The following is a 17,590-nucleotide window of genomic DNA, read 5'->3' as shown; positions in this document are numbered from 1 at the left end:
AGTGCTCTACTACTGAGCCACAACCCCAGCCCCTTATTTATTTATTTTTATGTGGTACTGAGGATCAAACCCAGTGCCTCATACATGCTAGGCAAGTCAGTGTTCTAACACTGAGCTACAACCCCAGCCTGAGTAGGTGACTTTATATAAATTTTATCTGTTATATATGTAAGCTGCTTCATAGTATTTTTTATAATCAGATAGGTTCATATAACTTCAAATTTTAAAAGATTTTTTTGTTACTATGCCTATTAGGTTCAGAAGACCATAATTCTGGCCAAATCTTAAAGTTTTTCTTAGAGGGGTTATATTATTTTTATGATTCTTGAGTTATCAAACTGCCTACCCTCCATGATCATCAGATGACAAGACAACCCAGACTCTAGCTATGAACTAGAATTTCAATTTCCTTGTTGACTTAGTAAAGGAAGAGAAATTTGTGTTTTCTTATATATATATTTTTTATATTTTTAGTTGTAGATGGACAGTTAACCTTTATTTTTATTTCCTTTTATGTGTTGCTGAAGATTGAACCCAGTGCCTCACACGTGCTAGGCAAGTGCTCTACCACTGAGCTACAATCCCGGCCCTATATGTATTTTCTTTTGTTTAATCTCTTAAGTAGTTCAGGCTTGCATATTCTCTGGGTTTTGTTGTGGTTTGGAGATTATCATTACATAGCCCACCTCTATAAGCTCTGAGTCAGCTGAGAAATAGACAAGAGATATAAGGTAGAATTTTAAATATTTGCTTAATTACTAGTAAAACTTGATTGGAGAATACCTCTGAGATCCAAGGCCAAAATCTTTTCTATCCTCTCCACTAAGAGTAGCCACTCCTCTGAATATTTATGACAATCATTTCTTTTCGGTCTGGTTTTATCATCCAAGTAATAAGTGTAGTTTTGCCTTTTTAGCATATGCTTTTCTTAAATTTCTCTTAGTATATAGTTTCCCTCCATTCCTTTTCTTCCATTTGTTTGCTTGCTTACCATGACATTAGTTCTGCAGAGGTTCTTAGAGACTGGATTTTACTCCTTACTTTTCTGTGGCATCATTTAGTAGTTTCCTTTTCAGAAATTGGTAATTGGATCTAGGCAATTAATTAGATTTAGTTTTGTGTTTTTAGCAAACACATAAAGTAAAATTTCCTTGTTTTATAATGTCAGTAGTCATGGATGCTTAGTGCCTAAACCCTATTAACACAATAGATATTACAGAACCAACTTTGTTTTACTAAATTCTTTCCTTTATTTTTCTATTTTCAATTTCATTGATTTCTGTTTCTTATTATTTCCTTTTTACTTTGGGTTTATTTTACTCTTCTTTAGATTCTTGAAGTAGGAGCTTAGATTATTGACTTAAAACTTTTCTTTTTCCTAATTATGCCCCACAGTTTTTATGTTGTATTTTAATTTTTTATTTCATTCTATGGAGTATATTGAGAAGTATATTATCTAATTTACAAGTACTTTTCCTGTTACAAGATTTTCCTGTTACCTCTTTGTTGTTGTGTGTAATTTGATTATGTTATGATCAAACAATATACTTCTTATATCTTCAGTTCTTTTTAAATTGTTGATATTTACTTTATGGCTCAGCATATGGTCTTGATATTAGGATGGGGACCACTCCAGGAGGAGTAGTAGAAGGAATAAATGGAGCTAGAATAAAAGAGAAGTATTGAGTAGTTTCAGATGAGATCTTGGTCCTGAAGTAAGAGCAGAGCAGAAGAGTTGAACTTCTCTACAGGGAAGTGCCTGTAGGCACTTGAAAAGATTGTGTATGCAGTGTGCTGTTGTTAGTGTAGTACTGATTAGATCCTGTGTGCATTAGCTGCTATGGTTGATGGTATTCCTGAGTCCTTATGTATCCTTGCTAATTTCCTGCCTGGTTCTATCAGTTGTTGAGATGGTGATGAAGAAAGAGGTGGTTTTGCCCACTCCTCATTCAGTTCTATCAATTTTTTTCTTCACGAATTTACAGCTCTGTTGCTTAGTACATACACATTTAGGATTGTATGTCTTCTTGATAGTTTGAACTTTATATCGTTAGGAGTCATCCCTTTTCATTTTTTCAGTTTTTATGATTATCCAAATCTACTTAATATAGCTTTTCCTTATATATTTTCAGAAGAGAATGTTCTGTACTTTTAGTCTCCCTATGTTGTTATACATGAAGTTTCTTATGAATAGTGTGAAGTTATGGTTTTTAATCCACTCTGCAAATCTGTGATTTTTAATTGGTATATGTACACTATTTGCACTTTATGCAATTATTGATGCTACCATTTATATCTGCCATTTATTTTTTGTTTTCTGTTTTTAATTTCGCAGCTTTCTTTTTCTCGTCTTCCTAGGGGTTACTCAACCACTCTTTAGAATTCCATTTTTACATGAATGGAATTCTTTAGGATGTACTGTTTTGTGTCTGGCACTTATTTTACTCAGCCTAATTTTTGAGAGTCCCTCTTGTGCACATCAGTAGTTTATTCCTTTTTATTGTTGAGTGGTATATATTGTATGGATATAACACGATTTGTTTGTACATTCACCTGATGAATATTTGAGCTTTGTTCAGTTTGGGGCCATTATTAATAAAGTTGTATACAAATATTTGTATGGGTATGTGCTTTCATTGGGTGGACATATGTTTTCATTTTCTTTGGCATAAAATCACTCACTCCTTTTGTAAGCATATTTTATAAGAAACTGTCAAGATTATTTTTCCAAAGTGGCTATAATATTTTACATTCTTATCAGCAATGTTTGAGAATTCCTTTTTCTCTAAGTGCTCAAAAATACTTGTCACATAAGTCTTTTCTATCTTAGCAATTCTGAATAGATATACAGTGGTGTATTAGTCCATTTCCTATTATTATAACAATACCTGAGACTGGGTAATTTATAGTAAATGTAAATTTATTCTCTCACAGTTCTAAAGGCTGAGAAGTCTGAGATCAGGGTGCTGATGTCTTCATGTGAACCTTCTTACTGCATCCTCACATGGTAGATGGCAGACAGGAGCTCTCTGTCCTTACATGGCAGAATAGCAGAAGAAAGAGAACCCACTCCCATATAAGCCACTCCCATATCTGCTCATGAGGGCAGAGTCCTTGTGACCTACCACCACCCCAAAGGTGTTATTTTAGGGAGTAAATTTCCAATACGTGAATTTTGGAGAATGCATTCAAACTATTGTAGATAACTTACCCTGGTTTTAATGTGCATTTTCTTAATGACTAATGGCGTTCAGTGTCTTTTTATTCTCGGTCATATATTTTCCTTTATGAAGTAGCAGTTGAACTCTTGCCAATTTTTTAAATCAATTTTTCTTGTTCTATGCCTTCTGAATACAATATACATCAGAGAGAGACACTTTTTTTGGGGGGAGGCTTATTTATTTTAATTATTTTTAATTTTAATTTGTTATATATGACAACAGAATGCATTATAATTCATATTACACATATAGACCACAATTTTTCATATCTATAGTTGTATACAAAGTAGAGTCACATCCTTCATTTCTTCATACATGTACTTAGGGTAATGACCATCACATTACACCGTTTTCCTACCCCTGTGCTCCCTCCCTTCTCCTCCCTCTCCTTTTCCCTTTTGCCCTATCTAGAGTTCATTTAATCCTCCCATCCCCCCCCAGCATATTATGAATCACCATCCTTAAATCAGAGAAATCATTCAGCATTTGTTTTTGAGGGGGATTGGCTAATTTCACTTAGCATTATATTCTCCCACTCCATCCATTTACCTGCAAATGCCATGATTTTATTCTCTTTTAATGCTGAATAATATTCTGTTGTGTATATATACACACCACATTTTCTTTATCCATTCATCTACTGAAGAGACATGTTTTGCAAACATTTCCTTCAACTCTTGATTTGTCTTTTCATTTTCTTGGTGGTTACTTCACTTGTTGGTTTTGATGAGGTCCAGTATATAACTGTTCTTTTACTGTTAGTACCCTGCCTGATAATTCTTTGCCTAACACAACAAGGTCATGAAGCTCTTATCCTATGTTTCAACTAATTTATTTATAGTTTTATACTTTACATTTATGTCTGTAATGCACTGAGTTAATTTTTGTATATGCTATGAAATAAGGTTGAGGTTCACTTTTTCTTGTATGCCTATCCACTTGTTCTGTACCATTTATTGAGAAGACTATCTGTTCCAAATATTCTCACCCGTTTATTCAAAATGTATTGACCATATACATGCAGGTGATTTATGACTTATTTTGTTCCAGTGATCTGTAGGTCTACCCATAGGACAATAGCAAACACTCTGAATTACTGTAGCTTTATAAGTCTGGTAGTATATATCCTTAAGCTTCATGCTTTTTCAAAGTTATTCTGCCTATACTTGGTTCTTTGCATTTCCACATAATGTTAGAATTAGCTTGTCAGTGTTTACCATTAAAAATAATTGAAAACCCTATTGCAGTTTGAATTGGGATTTCACTGAATGTATATATAAATTTGGGGATAATTGGTATTCCAACAATGTTGTTTCTTATGATTCCTGAACTATACACAACTCTCCTTTTTAAAATTGTCTTTAATTTCTCTTAACAGTGTTTTATAGTTTTAAATAAATAGATCTAGAATATACTTTGTTAAATGTATGCCTAAGCTATATTCCATGCTAGATTGTAAGTAGTATTGTTTTTAACTTTATATCTTTTTTTTAGTGTCATACATATATACCATGTTTATTAAACTTTATATCTTGCTATCTTGCTAAACTCACCTATTATGTCTGATATTTCTTTGGATTTCTAATTATATAATCATTCCATTACAATATATGTGCCTTTTGAAAGAGAGGCCAGCATGCAGTACTGGCTAAGTATTTCACTACAATGTTAAATAGAAGAAAGTAAGAATAGACATCTTTGCCTTCTTCCCCCATGTAGGATAAAAGCATTCAACCTTAATCAGGGGCAGCTTAATTCATAGTGTTAATGTCTATGTCATTTCTGACTTTACCATTATATATGATGATATGTTTAGTTTTTTCATAGTTTTTCTTTATTTCATTCAAAAAGTTTCATATGCTCATATGGTTTTCTTTTAGTCTGTTAATGTCTGAAATTGCATTGGTTGATTTTTCAGCCATTATTATCAACTTTGTATTTAAACAACCTAGTATCTCTGGGATAAACCCTGCTTGGGCATGATGGCATCTTTTTGTGTGTTTTGGGATTTGATTTTGTAACATTTACTAAGGATTTCTGTATCTGTGTTCTTTTATTTATTTGGCTTTGATATCAGGGCATTGCTGACCTGATAACAATGACTTAGGACTGTGTGTCCTCTGTAATCTGAAAAAAAAAATGTATAATATTCAATGTCAAAATCTGCAGTTAACATTTCTTTCTTTCCTTCCTGATACTGGTAATTTGTAACATTCCTCTCCCCTCATTGGTCTTTCTAAAATTTTACTAGTTTTGTTGACATTTTAAGGACCATTTGCTCTACCATTTTTCTCCTTTTCTTTGTTTTTTTTCCTATAGCTTACTTTTTTTTTAATGTAGCTTTTTTTTTTTTGATAATTCATTAACATTTATTTTTTAGTTCTCGGCGGACACAACATCTTTGTATGTGGTGCTGAGGATCGAACCCGGGCCGCACACATGCCAGGCAAGCGCGCTACCGCTTGAGCCACATCCCCAGCCCCTTCTATAGCTTATTGATGTTTGCTTTTATTTTTATAATTTCCTTCTTTCTACTAAGTTTGGGCTAAATTTACTGTTACTCACTTTTTTTTTTTAAGTTGTATCCAGACACAATACCTTTATTTCTTTTATTTATTTTTATGTGGTGCTGAGAATCAAACTCAGTGCCTCACATGTACTAGGCAAGTGCTACACCACTGAGCCACAACCCCAGGCCCTGTTACTCACTTCTTAAAGTAGAAGTTTATCTAATTGATTTAGACTTCTAATAAAAGTATATTAAAAGCTATAAATTGAACACTGCTTTTGGTCCATTCCCTAAGATTTTATGTTGTTTTCATTTTCATTCAGTTTGGAATATTTTGTAATTTCCCCAATGATTTCTTCATGAACCCATGCATCGTTTAAAACAGAGGTTTTTCAATTTCCAAATATTTAGGACTTTTCTATACCAACAGGTATGGCCTAGTGAATGAGTGTTCTACTATTCTTGAAAAATCATATATTATTTGACAGAGTATTCTATAAATGTCAGGGCAACTTGACTCACTAGTGTTCATGCCTATGTCCTTTCTGACTTTCAACCTATTTGATCAATTACTAAGAAAGAGGTGTTGAATTACTCAACTCTAGTTTTGGACCTTTCCCCCCACTTTTCACTTATGTCCTTTGCTTCATGTGTGCTGTTATCTGTTTTGAGATACACACACACATTGAGGATTGATACATCATTTTTTCTGACTCCTTTAACATTATAAAGTCTGTTCCTAGTGGTAGTGTTTTTCTGATAAAAATTATTGTAGACATTTTAGCTTTTTCATGATCAGTACTGATATGGTGCATCTTTTTCCATCCTTTTAAACTCCATCTTTGTATCTAAAATATGTCTCTTTTACATAGCATGTATTTGGCTCTTGATATAACTAATTTTTCTCCTGGTATTGATGATTGTTTTTCTGCTTGTATTTAGTAATTATTGAACAGTGGACATTGTAGAATTTTACATTATTCTGTATTAGATTTATCTTCTTTAAAATAGTGTTAGACTTTGTTGTGGCAAGTAATCACATTATTTGTGGATTAGTTTGACCTTTTCTAAAAGGAGAGATCAATTAATGTTTTCTTAAGGGCCATATAATACATATTTTAAACTTGTGTGCAGTATGGTCTTTGTAACAACTGCTTAATTCTGCCAAAATAATTGAAAGTAGACAATATATTTTTAAAATGGGTGTTGCTGTATTCTAATAAAACTTTATTTACAAGAACAGTTGACTTGCTCATCAGCAATAATTTGCTAAACTCTGCTTTAGAGGCATGTTTTTCTTAACTTTGTTAGAGTAGCCTTTACGTATAGTTTACCGCTTCCCCCTCCCCTTAAGGCCTGACCCTTTTGGAATATCTCCTGGCTGCATTTGGAATATCTCATAGATATTTGGCAAGGGACTTGTTATTGTAACAGGTTGAACCCCAAATATGGAGTAGTTCTGTATGAGCTTTGGCAACTGTTCAGTTTACAGTGCTCCAGACTTCTTGCTCAGTCTGACAGAGCTTCACTCTATACTTCTCCAGCTTAGTATTCAGTTCAGCCAAAGATTGAAACAGACTTCTGAGCTGAGGAGGTCTTCTGTTCAGCCCCCTCCTCTAAGGTACTCTGCCCCTCAAATTCTGGTTTTTATCTTCTCCACTCAGCAAGATAGCTTTGATCTGTATAGGTGTTATGGCTTGGACCTATGTTTGGAAAGCATGGTCCCCAATGCAGGAATGTTCAGAGATTAAATAATTGGATTATGAAAGCTGTAACCTCATCAGTGGATTAATCTATTAATAATTTGAATGGACTACTGAGTGGTAAATATAGGCAGGTGGAGTATGCCTGCAGGAAGTAGTTTACTGGGGGCATGCCCTAGGAGATTGTTTTGTCCCTGGCTCCTTACCCACCACTACCCCGCATCCTTCTCTGTTACCATAAGCTGAGCAGCCGTCCTCCACTGGCTCTGCCATGATGTTCTGCCTTGCTTCAGGCCCAGAGCAATGAATTGGCCAACCATGGAATGAACCTCTGAATTAGTGAACCCCAAACAAACTTTTCTTCCTCTGAGTTGTTCTTGTTAGATATTTTGGTCACAGTGACCAAAAAAAAAAAAAAACAAAAAAACAAAACAAAACTGACTTAACAGTAGGATACTCCTCAGGGGAGGGGGCGGAAATAGTCAGGTAGACCATGGGACTCTATGTCTTATTTGTTTTCCTTCTTACAGAGATCATGTTCTTATATCCCCTGTTGTCCAGCATTTTAATGTCTTTAATATATTTTGTCCAGTTTTGTAGGTGTTTTTATCAAGCAGGTAAGTTCCTTCCCCATTTCTCTATCTCAGTAAAAGATCCTAGTTTTTAAATACATACATATTTAAATTCCATTTCAGACTTATTTCTGTGAAAGTGGTATCTGAGCTGCCATATATTTTTTCAAAAGCTCCTTAAGATTCTGAGGCCCTTTAAATCAGAGACACGGTATCTGATAGAAGAAAAAGTTGGTTATGATCTACATGCTGTGGGATCGGGCCCCAAATTCCTCAATAGGACACCCATAGCGCAAGAGTTAACAACTAGAATCAATAAATGGGACTTACTCAAACTAAAAAGTTTTTTCTCAGCAAAAGATACAATAAGAGAGATAAACAGGGAGCCTACATCCTGGGAACAAATCTTTACTCCACACACTTCAGATAGAGCCCTAATAACCAGAATATACAAAGAACTCAAAAAATTAGACAATAAGATAACAAATAACCCAATCAATAAATGGGCCAAGGACCTGAACAGACACTTCTCAGAGGAGGACATACAATCAATCAATAAATACATGAAAAAATGCTCACCATCGCTAGCAGTCAGAGAAATGCAAATCAAAACCACCCTAAGATACCATCTCACTCCGGTAAGATTGGCAGCCATCATGAAGTCCAACAACAACAAGTGCTGGAGAGGATGCGGGGAAAAGGGTACACTAGTTCATTGTTGGTGGGACTGCAAAATGGTGCAGCCAATTTGGAAAGCAGTATGGAGATTTCTTGGAAAGCTGGGAATGGAACCACCATTTGACCCAGCTATTCCCCTTCTCGGTCTATTCCCTAAAGACCTAATAAGAGCATGCTACAGGGACACTGCTACATCGATGTTCATAGCAGCTCAATTCACGATAGCAGGACTGTGGAATCAGCCTAGATGCCCTTCAATAGATGAATGGATAAAAAAAATGTGGCATTTATACACTATGGAGTATTACTCTGCATTAAAAAATGACAAAATCATAGAATTTGGAGGGAAATGGATGGCATTAGAGCAGATTATGCTAAGTGAAGCTAGTCAATCTTTAAAAAACAAATACCAAATGACTCCTTTGATATAAGGGGAGTCAATAAGGACAGGGTAGGGATGAAGAGCTTGAGAAGAAGATTTACATTAAACAGGGATGAGAGGTGGGAGGGAAAGGGAGTGAGAAGGGGAATCGCATGGAAATGGAAGGCGATCCCCAGGGTTATACAAAATGACATATAAGAGGAAAGGAGGGGTAAGACAAGATAATACAAATGGAAGAAATGATTTACAGTAGAAGGGGTAGAGAGAGAAAAGGGGAGGGGAGGGGAGGGGAGGGGAAGGGAGGGGAGGGGAGGGGGGATAATAGAAAATAGGACAGACAGCAGAATACATCAGACACTAGAAAGGCAATATGTCAATCAATGGAAGGGTAACTGATGTGATTCAGCAATCTGTATACGGGGTAAAATTGGGAGTTCATAACCCACTTGAGCCAAACCGTGTAATATGATGTATTAAGAACTATGTAATATTTTGAAAGACCAATAATAAAAAATAAAAAATAAATTAAAAAAAAATAAAAATTAAAAAAAAAAAAAAAGATTCTGAGGCCCAGACAAGTTTGAAAGTCATGGTTATACGGGTTTTGGAGCCAAACAGATATAATTTGAGTACATCATGCAGTGGGGTCTAGTATATATCAACACAGTGGTGCTGACACTTGGAACTTTAGTCACACAGAGAACAGGCAAGATCAGCTAGGAGGGAAGAGGGCTATGAACAAAAACTATTGAAAGGGAAATAGGAGATGGATTTTTCCTATTTTAAAGTTTTGAAGCCAAGGTTCATTCTCTCTCCCAAAAACCAGACGAAATTAGTGTCCAGACTCATTGTCTCCTGCCATTGTTGTGATAGACCTTATTGCCACTTTTGGCATATAGATGGATTGGTAGAAGTGAGGAAGATGAAAATGTGTAGAATAATACATTTCTATGGCCCAGGCTTAACCTCCATTCATATGCTACACAAACTAATGGAGGTAAAGTGAAAGTAGTTATCTTTCTACTTCTGATCCCTTTTCCCTCTACCACCCTCTCTCCTTCATTCTCTCTGATTCCCTACTCCAGAGTTCTTCCTTGGATAAAGTATGTTATATTGTATGTAGCCACCTTTGGGCATGTGAGGAAACTAAAACTGGTGCCCTGTCAGAGGCAAGTTATCTAAACATGAAGTAAGCAGAGAAAGATGAATGTGTACCCTAGAAAACCTGAACGTACATTGCAGAGCAACCAATTGAAACAATAAAATTTATTTTAAAGACTTGTTTTGGCTTAGAAATTAATGTACATTGTACATTTTATTCTTTTGTGTATTGGTATTTGTTTTGATATAAATGTTTTACTTAGTAGAATTGACATTCCAGAAAAATATACCATTTTTATTCTGTAACTTCACAGACGGACCTCTTTATAAGCCCCTAGATTCGTAATTCCTAGCTTTGTGAGGTATAGCACTAGGAAATTTTTGGTTTGTTTAATTCTTAGTTCCTAAATTTTTAGTTATATTTTGATAGCAGACTTTGGAGATACAACCACCAGATATATTGGGAGTTTTTTTTTGGGTGATGGAGTTTGAACCCAAGGCTTTGTGCATCTAAGGCTAGTACTCTACCAACTGAGCTATATCCCCAGCCCGATATATTTGTTTACATGAATGTTTCTTTGAGGAGAAAAATGAGTTTCAAATTCTAGATAATACTCTGATAGCCTTACCCCACACCTCTAAAATGTTCTCATGTGGCCCTAGTTAGTTGCTACAGTGAAACAGAATCCTTTAGAGCCATTTCTCTTCTGATATTGTGGGTTCTAAGCTGGCCTAGTTAAAACTTTTTTTGGTGGGAGAGAAGGGGAATACTGGGGGTTGAACTCAGGTTGAACTTGACCACTAAGCCACATCCCCAACCCTATTTTGTAGTTTATTTAGAGACGGGGTCTCACTGAGTTTCTTAGCACCTCACTTTTGCTGAGGCTGGCTTTGAACTCGCAATCTTCCAGCCTTAGCCTCAGCCTCCTGAGCTGCTGGGATTACAGGCATATGCTACCGCACCCAGCTTGGTTAAAACATTTTTTTCAGGAAATTTGTAACCTTCCAAGTGAGGACTTGGTTATTTAGAACCAGTTATCTTTTTTCCTTTTATTAGCCCAGAAATATTCTTTATTCCTTGCACATATGTTAGAGTGAAGTTTCGTGAATACAGACATACTAGTCTCCAATCATCAACTGTAATGTAAAGCAGTGGTTTCACTTATACTTGGTTTCCACTCAAATCATTGGTTTCTCTTTACCATTCCACAGTACCTTCTCCAGGCAAATTCCGCTCCCCTGCAGCACCATCTCCTTTGGCTCTTCGGCAACCAGTGAAAGCATTTAGTAACCATGGTTCTCCTGGTAGCCAAGAAACAACACAGTTCACACAAACCACCTCCTCACCTGGGCCTCCTATGGTTCAAAATACAGTTCCAGCAAATCCTCCCAGCAATATCAACAGCACTACTTTAACCAGACCTGCAGGGACAACGGCAATGAGAAGTGGATTGCCCAGACCCAGTGCCCCTTCTGCTGGGGGTATACCAGTGCCTCGCAGCAAACTTGCACAGCCTGTTCGCAGGTAAGTGACTTGTTTCAGCATTCCTGAGCACATGAAAGGTGGTAGGCTGGAGTTAGCCTTACTTAAATTTGATAGTGAACTTAAAGAACCATAGTAGGTTCCCACTAGCATCTTAGTATATGAAATAAAACGTTACTTCATTGCTCTGATGAAATCCTCATTTGGAACACGATACCAGTTTGGTACACATTAAATTTATCCAGATGCCTAATATGTTCAAAAAGACTTCTAGAATCACAACTCAATTTGGTTGTGATATTTGTTCATTTTGAATATAACTATATTTAATAAAGATAATAAAAATGTGATAGACTCTAGAGTGATATTTAAGATAAAACTTGCAGCTACCAAGTCTTAGTACAACTTATAAGCCTAGTACAATTTTCAAACCCTGGCACAATTCAGAATTTTCTGTGGAATTTTTTTTTTTTTAATAAATGTAAAGGCCTAAATTTACCCCCACAGAGGCTGACTTAGTTGATCTGACATGAGGCCCAAAATATGTGTATGTAGGTTTTTTTTGTTTCTTTGTTTTGTGTGTTTGTTTAATCTTCAAGTGATTCCCATCCCAACCAGGATGGACCCATGATTCTAATTTTTACCATTCAAGAATAGGATTATCACCATCAATAAATTTATGTATCAATTACAATTAAACTTCAAATATTTATTTGCTTATGAAAAGGCTTTTATTCTCTAAGTATTTAAACTGTATTACCTGTACTTAAATTCTAATGTAAACAGTTTACGTTTCCAAATTCAGTAGTAGTGTGCAGTGGCTTTTTATGCTCTCTGCACTGTGCTAATAACTTACACTTTAATCTTCACAGTAATGAATAGGTACTCTTATTATTTCTATTTTTTAGAGGAAGATATTGAAATCTAATGAGATGAAATATTTTGCCTGCAGCCACACAAATTATGGGGCCTTTAGTTCCAAGTATGTCTGACTTTAAAGTCCTTTTAGCCACTATCCCATACTGCATCTTTAGGGATCGCAACACAGAGCCTCTAATATTACAATCATCATTCTACCTCTCAAAACAATAGGTTCATTATCCATATAATGGAAAAGGTGAGACAATCTTTCCCTTATCTTAAGTGAGTAGCTATGTTAACAAAGAGGCTAGAGAAGTCACTGTGAAACTTGAAAGTTATGAAAAGGCAGAATGAAGAAAGGTTGTACAAATAGCTATGTAGAGCTTTCTGAAAGGGATGCCACCTGAAAAATAATACATGTGAGAGATAGTGTGGTAGTGTTTTATAAAGACATGCAAATCATTATAAAATTGCTTTATTTCAGATCCTTGCCAGCTCCTAAAACCTATGGTAGCATGAAAGATGACAGTTGGAAAGATGGCTGTTATTGACCAGCAAAGACAAGAATGCAGAGGTCCACGGCTTCATGGATACCCCTTCACCAAGCTAATAAACAACTTTTATATGCAGACTGTTCAGATAAGACTCTTGGGATTTATAAAATCCCAGCCCTCTCTGTCTTATTAGCACAAACCGACAGAGATGATCAAGCAGCACTTTAATGACATTTAACATCTGATGTGTTTGGTAATCATACAATCACTCTACATGGAATCACATTTAGTTTTGTTTAATAGAACCTTGGTTGATTTTTAAATATTTGTCAAAGGCCAATATCTGGGCAAATACCTAATGGATGCCAAAGAGAAATGCCCATTTGTAAATGAGAGAGTACCTTTGTGCACAAGAAAATGGTGAATTTAGGCTACCTAAAACTTCGCATTCAACCTAATTTACTGTATAAATGGTATCAATAAATATTTGTGTTAATGAGAACTAATATTCTGACTAATTATCTAAAGTGATTGAATTCTCCATAAAACGAGGTTAAGATTTGGGGTTGGGAGGAGAATGGGAGGAAGAAATCCAGACTAGAGATTAAAATATGGTACATACACTTAAAAGAATCTATGGATTATTTTTTTCAGATTTATTGGAAAAATTATTTAATGTTAAATTTTAGACATAGCTCACATCAGCACCACCAGATAGTGTTACAGTGTGCATCCATCATGTTGCATTGACACATCAGACTTATCTGTGTTTGTTTTGATTGCCAAAAGGGCTCAATATCAGTTGTACAATCTTTCTAAACTTTATAGTTCCTGGCTCAGGAAGATGGCCTTTGCTACTGAAGCCAACTTCTTCACATGCTGTTATCTGTCACAGAATTAAGATATCTCATTTATATCGGCAGGTTTTCCATGATGGGAAAGAACAAGTGTGTGTCTTTATTCTTGATACAACACCTCAGTGCTTACAACCTGGAACAAAACCATACAGTGAGAGAGAGGGGGAAAAAAATCTATGCACTTAACCTACAAAGTCTCTGGTGATGACGGTTGAATTATTGCTATTAAATGGCATAACGGTCTATTATGTGGTAGGAAATATAGCCTGCTAAATCCTACTTAGGTTGATTCACTTTATACTGGGTAACTGTATAAAATCTTTTGAAAATACTGTCCCTTTTGACTTAAATTCTGCCTTACATCAATTTTTGCATTTTTGGTAACAAACCTACTGTATCTGACTCTAACCTGTTAAATAAATACTTGCTTTCTAATGGCTCTTATATACCATCCTTGAAATCACCTGTTTTTGTTTTATCAGATTATTACCAAACTAAAACTTCTGTAGCAGACTTCTCATTTTTGACATCAGGTCTGTTTTTAAGTACTTAAACAGCTCTAAAATATTGGCAGTTGTGTCACCTAAAAGATTTTAGAGATTTAATCATAAGTTTATTTCCTATTAAAGACATTCTGTAAGTTGGCAAAGGAAATTGAGAGAGAAATGGAAGACAATATTCAGAACAGCATTGAGGTTGATAGGTTAAAAGAGTAATAAAACCAAGACTCCCATTTTGCTGTGACTGACACCTAATGGCTTGACCATTAGGAAGGCATTGGGTTAGCACAAGCAGCTGCAGATTTAAACTGCCAGTATGGTGTATATTGCAAGGAAGAAATTGTATCCTTGAATTGAAGGTGATGGGGTGGGTCTGGGAAGAATGATGCCAGAATTCTACATGCTAATGAACTGGAAAATGTTGCTTTTTCAGAAGAAAATAAAGCATCTGCTTTGGTGAGGGGGGTTATCTCATGTAAATCTAAGTAAATAAAGAATTAGCCACTGTCTCATTTTAAAATACCATCCATAAAAAAAACAAAACAGGTCTCCATTTTCAGTGCAACATTTCAAAAAATATATGCTGCAATCTAATAATTAAAAGGAACTTTAACCCTGTTATGAAACATCCATTACCTTTTTAGTTAGATAATCAGTTTCAAAAGGAATATTCAGGTTATTTAACTTTGTTTTTAAATGGCTGCATCAGAAAAAAAAAATGTCTATTTTTTTTTAATTAAACAGTTTCATCACTTGTTAAAAACATATTTTGGATCTGAGTTTGGTAAAGTATTATTTTACCTGCTATTGTACTACCACAGACTTTTGGCTTTTAGTTTCCTAAAGAGAAAAAAAAATGCCTTTTTACTAGAGAGCCTTTGTGTATTGCCAGTTTTTCTGTTTGGGAAAATCTAAGGATTTACTGTGGTTAGTCTTACAGAAGAAATGTGGATTTGATAAACTAGTGCCTATGATTTTAACTTATGTTTGATATATAGTAGTAAGGGTTTTATGAATGTTGATTATTTTGTGCCAACAGCCCAGAATTGTCATTTATATGTAAGCAGAAAGCTATGAACTCTGCTTCCAAAGTTATTTAATTTTCTCAGTGTTTGAATGTTATTTTTTGTAAGTGTGTTAATAAAAGTGTAAAGAATTGGAAAAATATAAATATTCTTAACTCGAGCATTTGCTGGATCATTTTTCTATAAAACTTGTTTGTATAATATAAAACGCTCTCTGAAGAGTTGACTTTTTTCAGTTTTCATACCCTGGAAATCACATTTTGTAAAACTGGGGACCATTCATAATTGTCAGATACTTTTTAAAATTATTTCAAAACATCACTTTTATAGAAAAAAAAAGTTTTTTTGAAAGAAAATGAGATACATATGTGGCCCCAGATGTTTGTATAACTCTAGGATGATCTAGACTATGTATGTTTAAATTAACTTTCTATTGACTGTACAGGTGTCCATTTTTGACATTACGCATGGTCCTTTTAGATCACATGAAGTTTGATTTGCAAACATTTCTATAGCCGAACTTGTATGTGTGGTTGCTCCTTAATAAACAGCCTGACCATAATGTTTATTATTAAATTTATATTTGTTTTTCAAGTGTTTTTTTATTAATTTCTGGATATGGTAAGATTTCTTCTTCCCCCAAATTCCTGCAACTGATTTTAATTTCTCAGTTGTTTTTTTTTTAAATACACAACCCCAATTTTATTGCCCTTTCAGTTTTAGCCTTCTTGATGTTGAATTATATCATATTCTCTCTATCCTAGGTTATTTCGTATGTGGATTATTTGGAGTAAATTTGTAGTTTGGTTTTCTGGGAACTTTTTTCAGATGCTATGAATTGGTGTCTAGTTAGAAAAGTCTAGCATTATATTAAATAAGAAAAAAAAATTTCCCAAGAGGGAAAATTCAAACCAAATATAAATACATCTTTTATAGGTGGAAAAACTAAAACTTGTACATGGTTTAAAGAGTTTCTACATGTTGCTTTAGGAGAAGTATTTGCTGTGCCTCATTTTACAATCTCTCTCAGACAAAACTAATACCCTTATGCTTGAATTTTTCTCCAAGCCAACCAAAAAACTTGAACTATTTAATAATAATTAAATTTTAGTATACTTGTAAGTCAATAAATTAGAAGTTTACCTAAATTTACTATATATCCAGTGAAGCAGGAAAACTCACATGGAGGTTTTGTAAAATATTTGCCATGTCAAAGTTTACTTTGAGATACAAAAGCAGAATAAATGTTAAGAGATTTTTTAGAGAAAGTAACTGGTGGAAGGGAGTAAAAGCTTGCGTGCAAAGCCAATTTGCACGCATTTTGAATGATCCTAAATAGAAGTTTGCATGAGCTCAGTGGCCGTCTGGTTACCAGTCTGAAAATGGAGTAGATATCACACTCCAGCCTTATTTACTACAACTCACTTTAAACATGCCAATTTCAAACCAGTTCTTTCTTTAAATACACATCTGGCCCTTAAGAAAGATGACCAGATGTGGTGATGCAAGCCTTATAACTGCAGTGACTCGGGAGGCTGTCGCAGGATCCCAAGTTCCAGGCCAGCCTCAGCAACTTAGCGAGGCCCTAAGTAACTTAGACCCAGACTCAAAACACACAGGGCTGGGGACATGGTTCAATGATAAAGCACCCCTGGGTTCAATCCCCAGTACTAAAGAGGAAGGTAGATTGGGAATGATTGGTCAACAAGTACAAAATTATAGTTAGAAGGAAGATGATCTAGTGTTTTGTTGCACAGTACAGTGAAAATAATTTACAATAATGTGTATTTCAGAATAACTAGAAGGGTTATTTTGAATGAACTCATCATAAAAGCATGATGAATGAGGTGATGGATACATTAAAGACCCTCATTTAATCATCATACATTGTGTATGTGTTTTAAAACTAAAACCACTGAGCACAGTATTATCTCTGAAGTCACTGATGACTGCCATGATTTAGGTGAATTTGCTACAAATAGGGCTGGGGATATAGCTCAGTTGGTAGAGTGTTTGCCTTGCATGCCCAAGGCCCTGTGTTTAATCCCCAACCCCCCCCAAAAAAAAAAGTATAAAAATATTAATTCCAAAATTTGAACAAATCTAACATTGTCCTTCATACAGTATCCCTTATTGATGCTGAAGTGCCTCTCCCAATCTCCAAGAGAAGAAAAGACACTATTGGTTGAATACAATGCCAGGTT

The 17,590-nt window shown here is 35.0% G+C and overlaps 1 protein-coding gene across 3 annotated transcripts in view; it reads left to right on the top strand.

Moving 5' to 3' along the window:
- The window catches only part of Slain2 (SLAIN motif family member 2), a 59,153-nt gene extending 43,187 nt beyond the window's left edge, over positions 1-15,966 (top strand). For 2 of the 3 annotated variants that reach the window (XM_026385222.2, XM_026385212.2), the window contains 2 exons: positions 11,379-11,691; positions 12,995-15,966. In XM_026385222.2, the coding sequence (XP_026241007.1) occupies positions 11,379-11,691; positions 12,995-13,061 (380 nt within the window). In that variant the 3' untranslated portion in view covers positions 13,062-15,966. Of the gene's footprint in view, positions 1-5,601; positions 5,668-11,378; positions 11,692-12,994 lie in introns of all 3 variants that reach the window. The other variant, XM_077803148.1, reaches the window with a different exon arrangement.
- The last annotated feature ends 1,624 nt before the right edge of the window (positions 15,967-17,590 follow it).

Source organism: Urocitellus parryii, chromosome 10 (genome assembly GCF_045843805.1).
Source record: "Urocitellus parryii isolate mUroPar1 chromosome 10, mUroPar1.hap1, whole genome shotgun sequence".
Taxonomy (NCBI): Eukaryota; Metazoa; Chordata; class Mammalia; order Rodentia; family Sciuridae; genus Urocitellus; species Urocitellus parryii.
The sequence above is the reverse complement of the archived record's forward strand: the minus strand, read 5'-3'. Positions and strand labels throughout refer to the sequence as shown.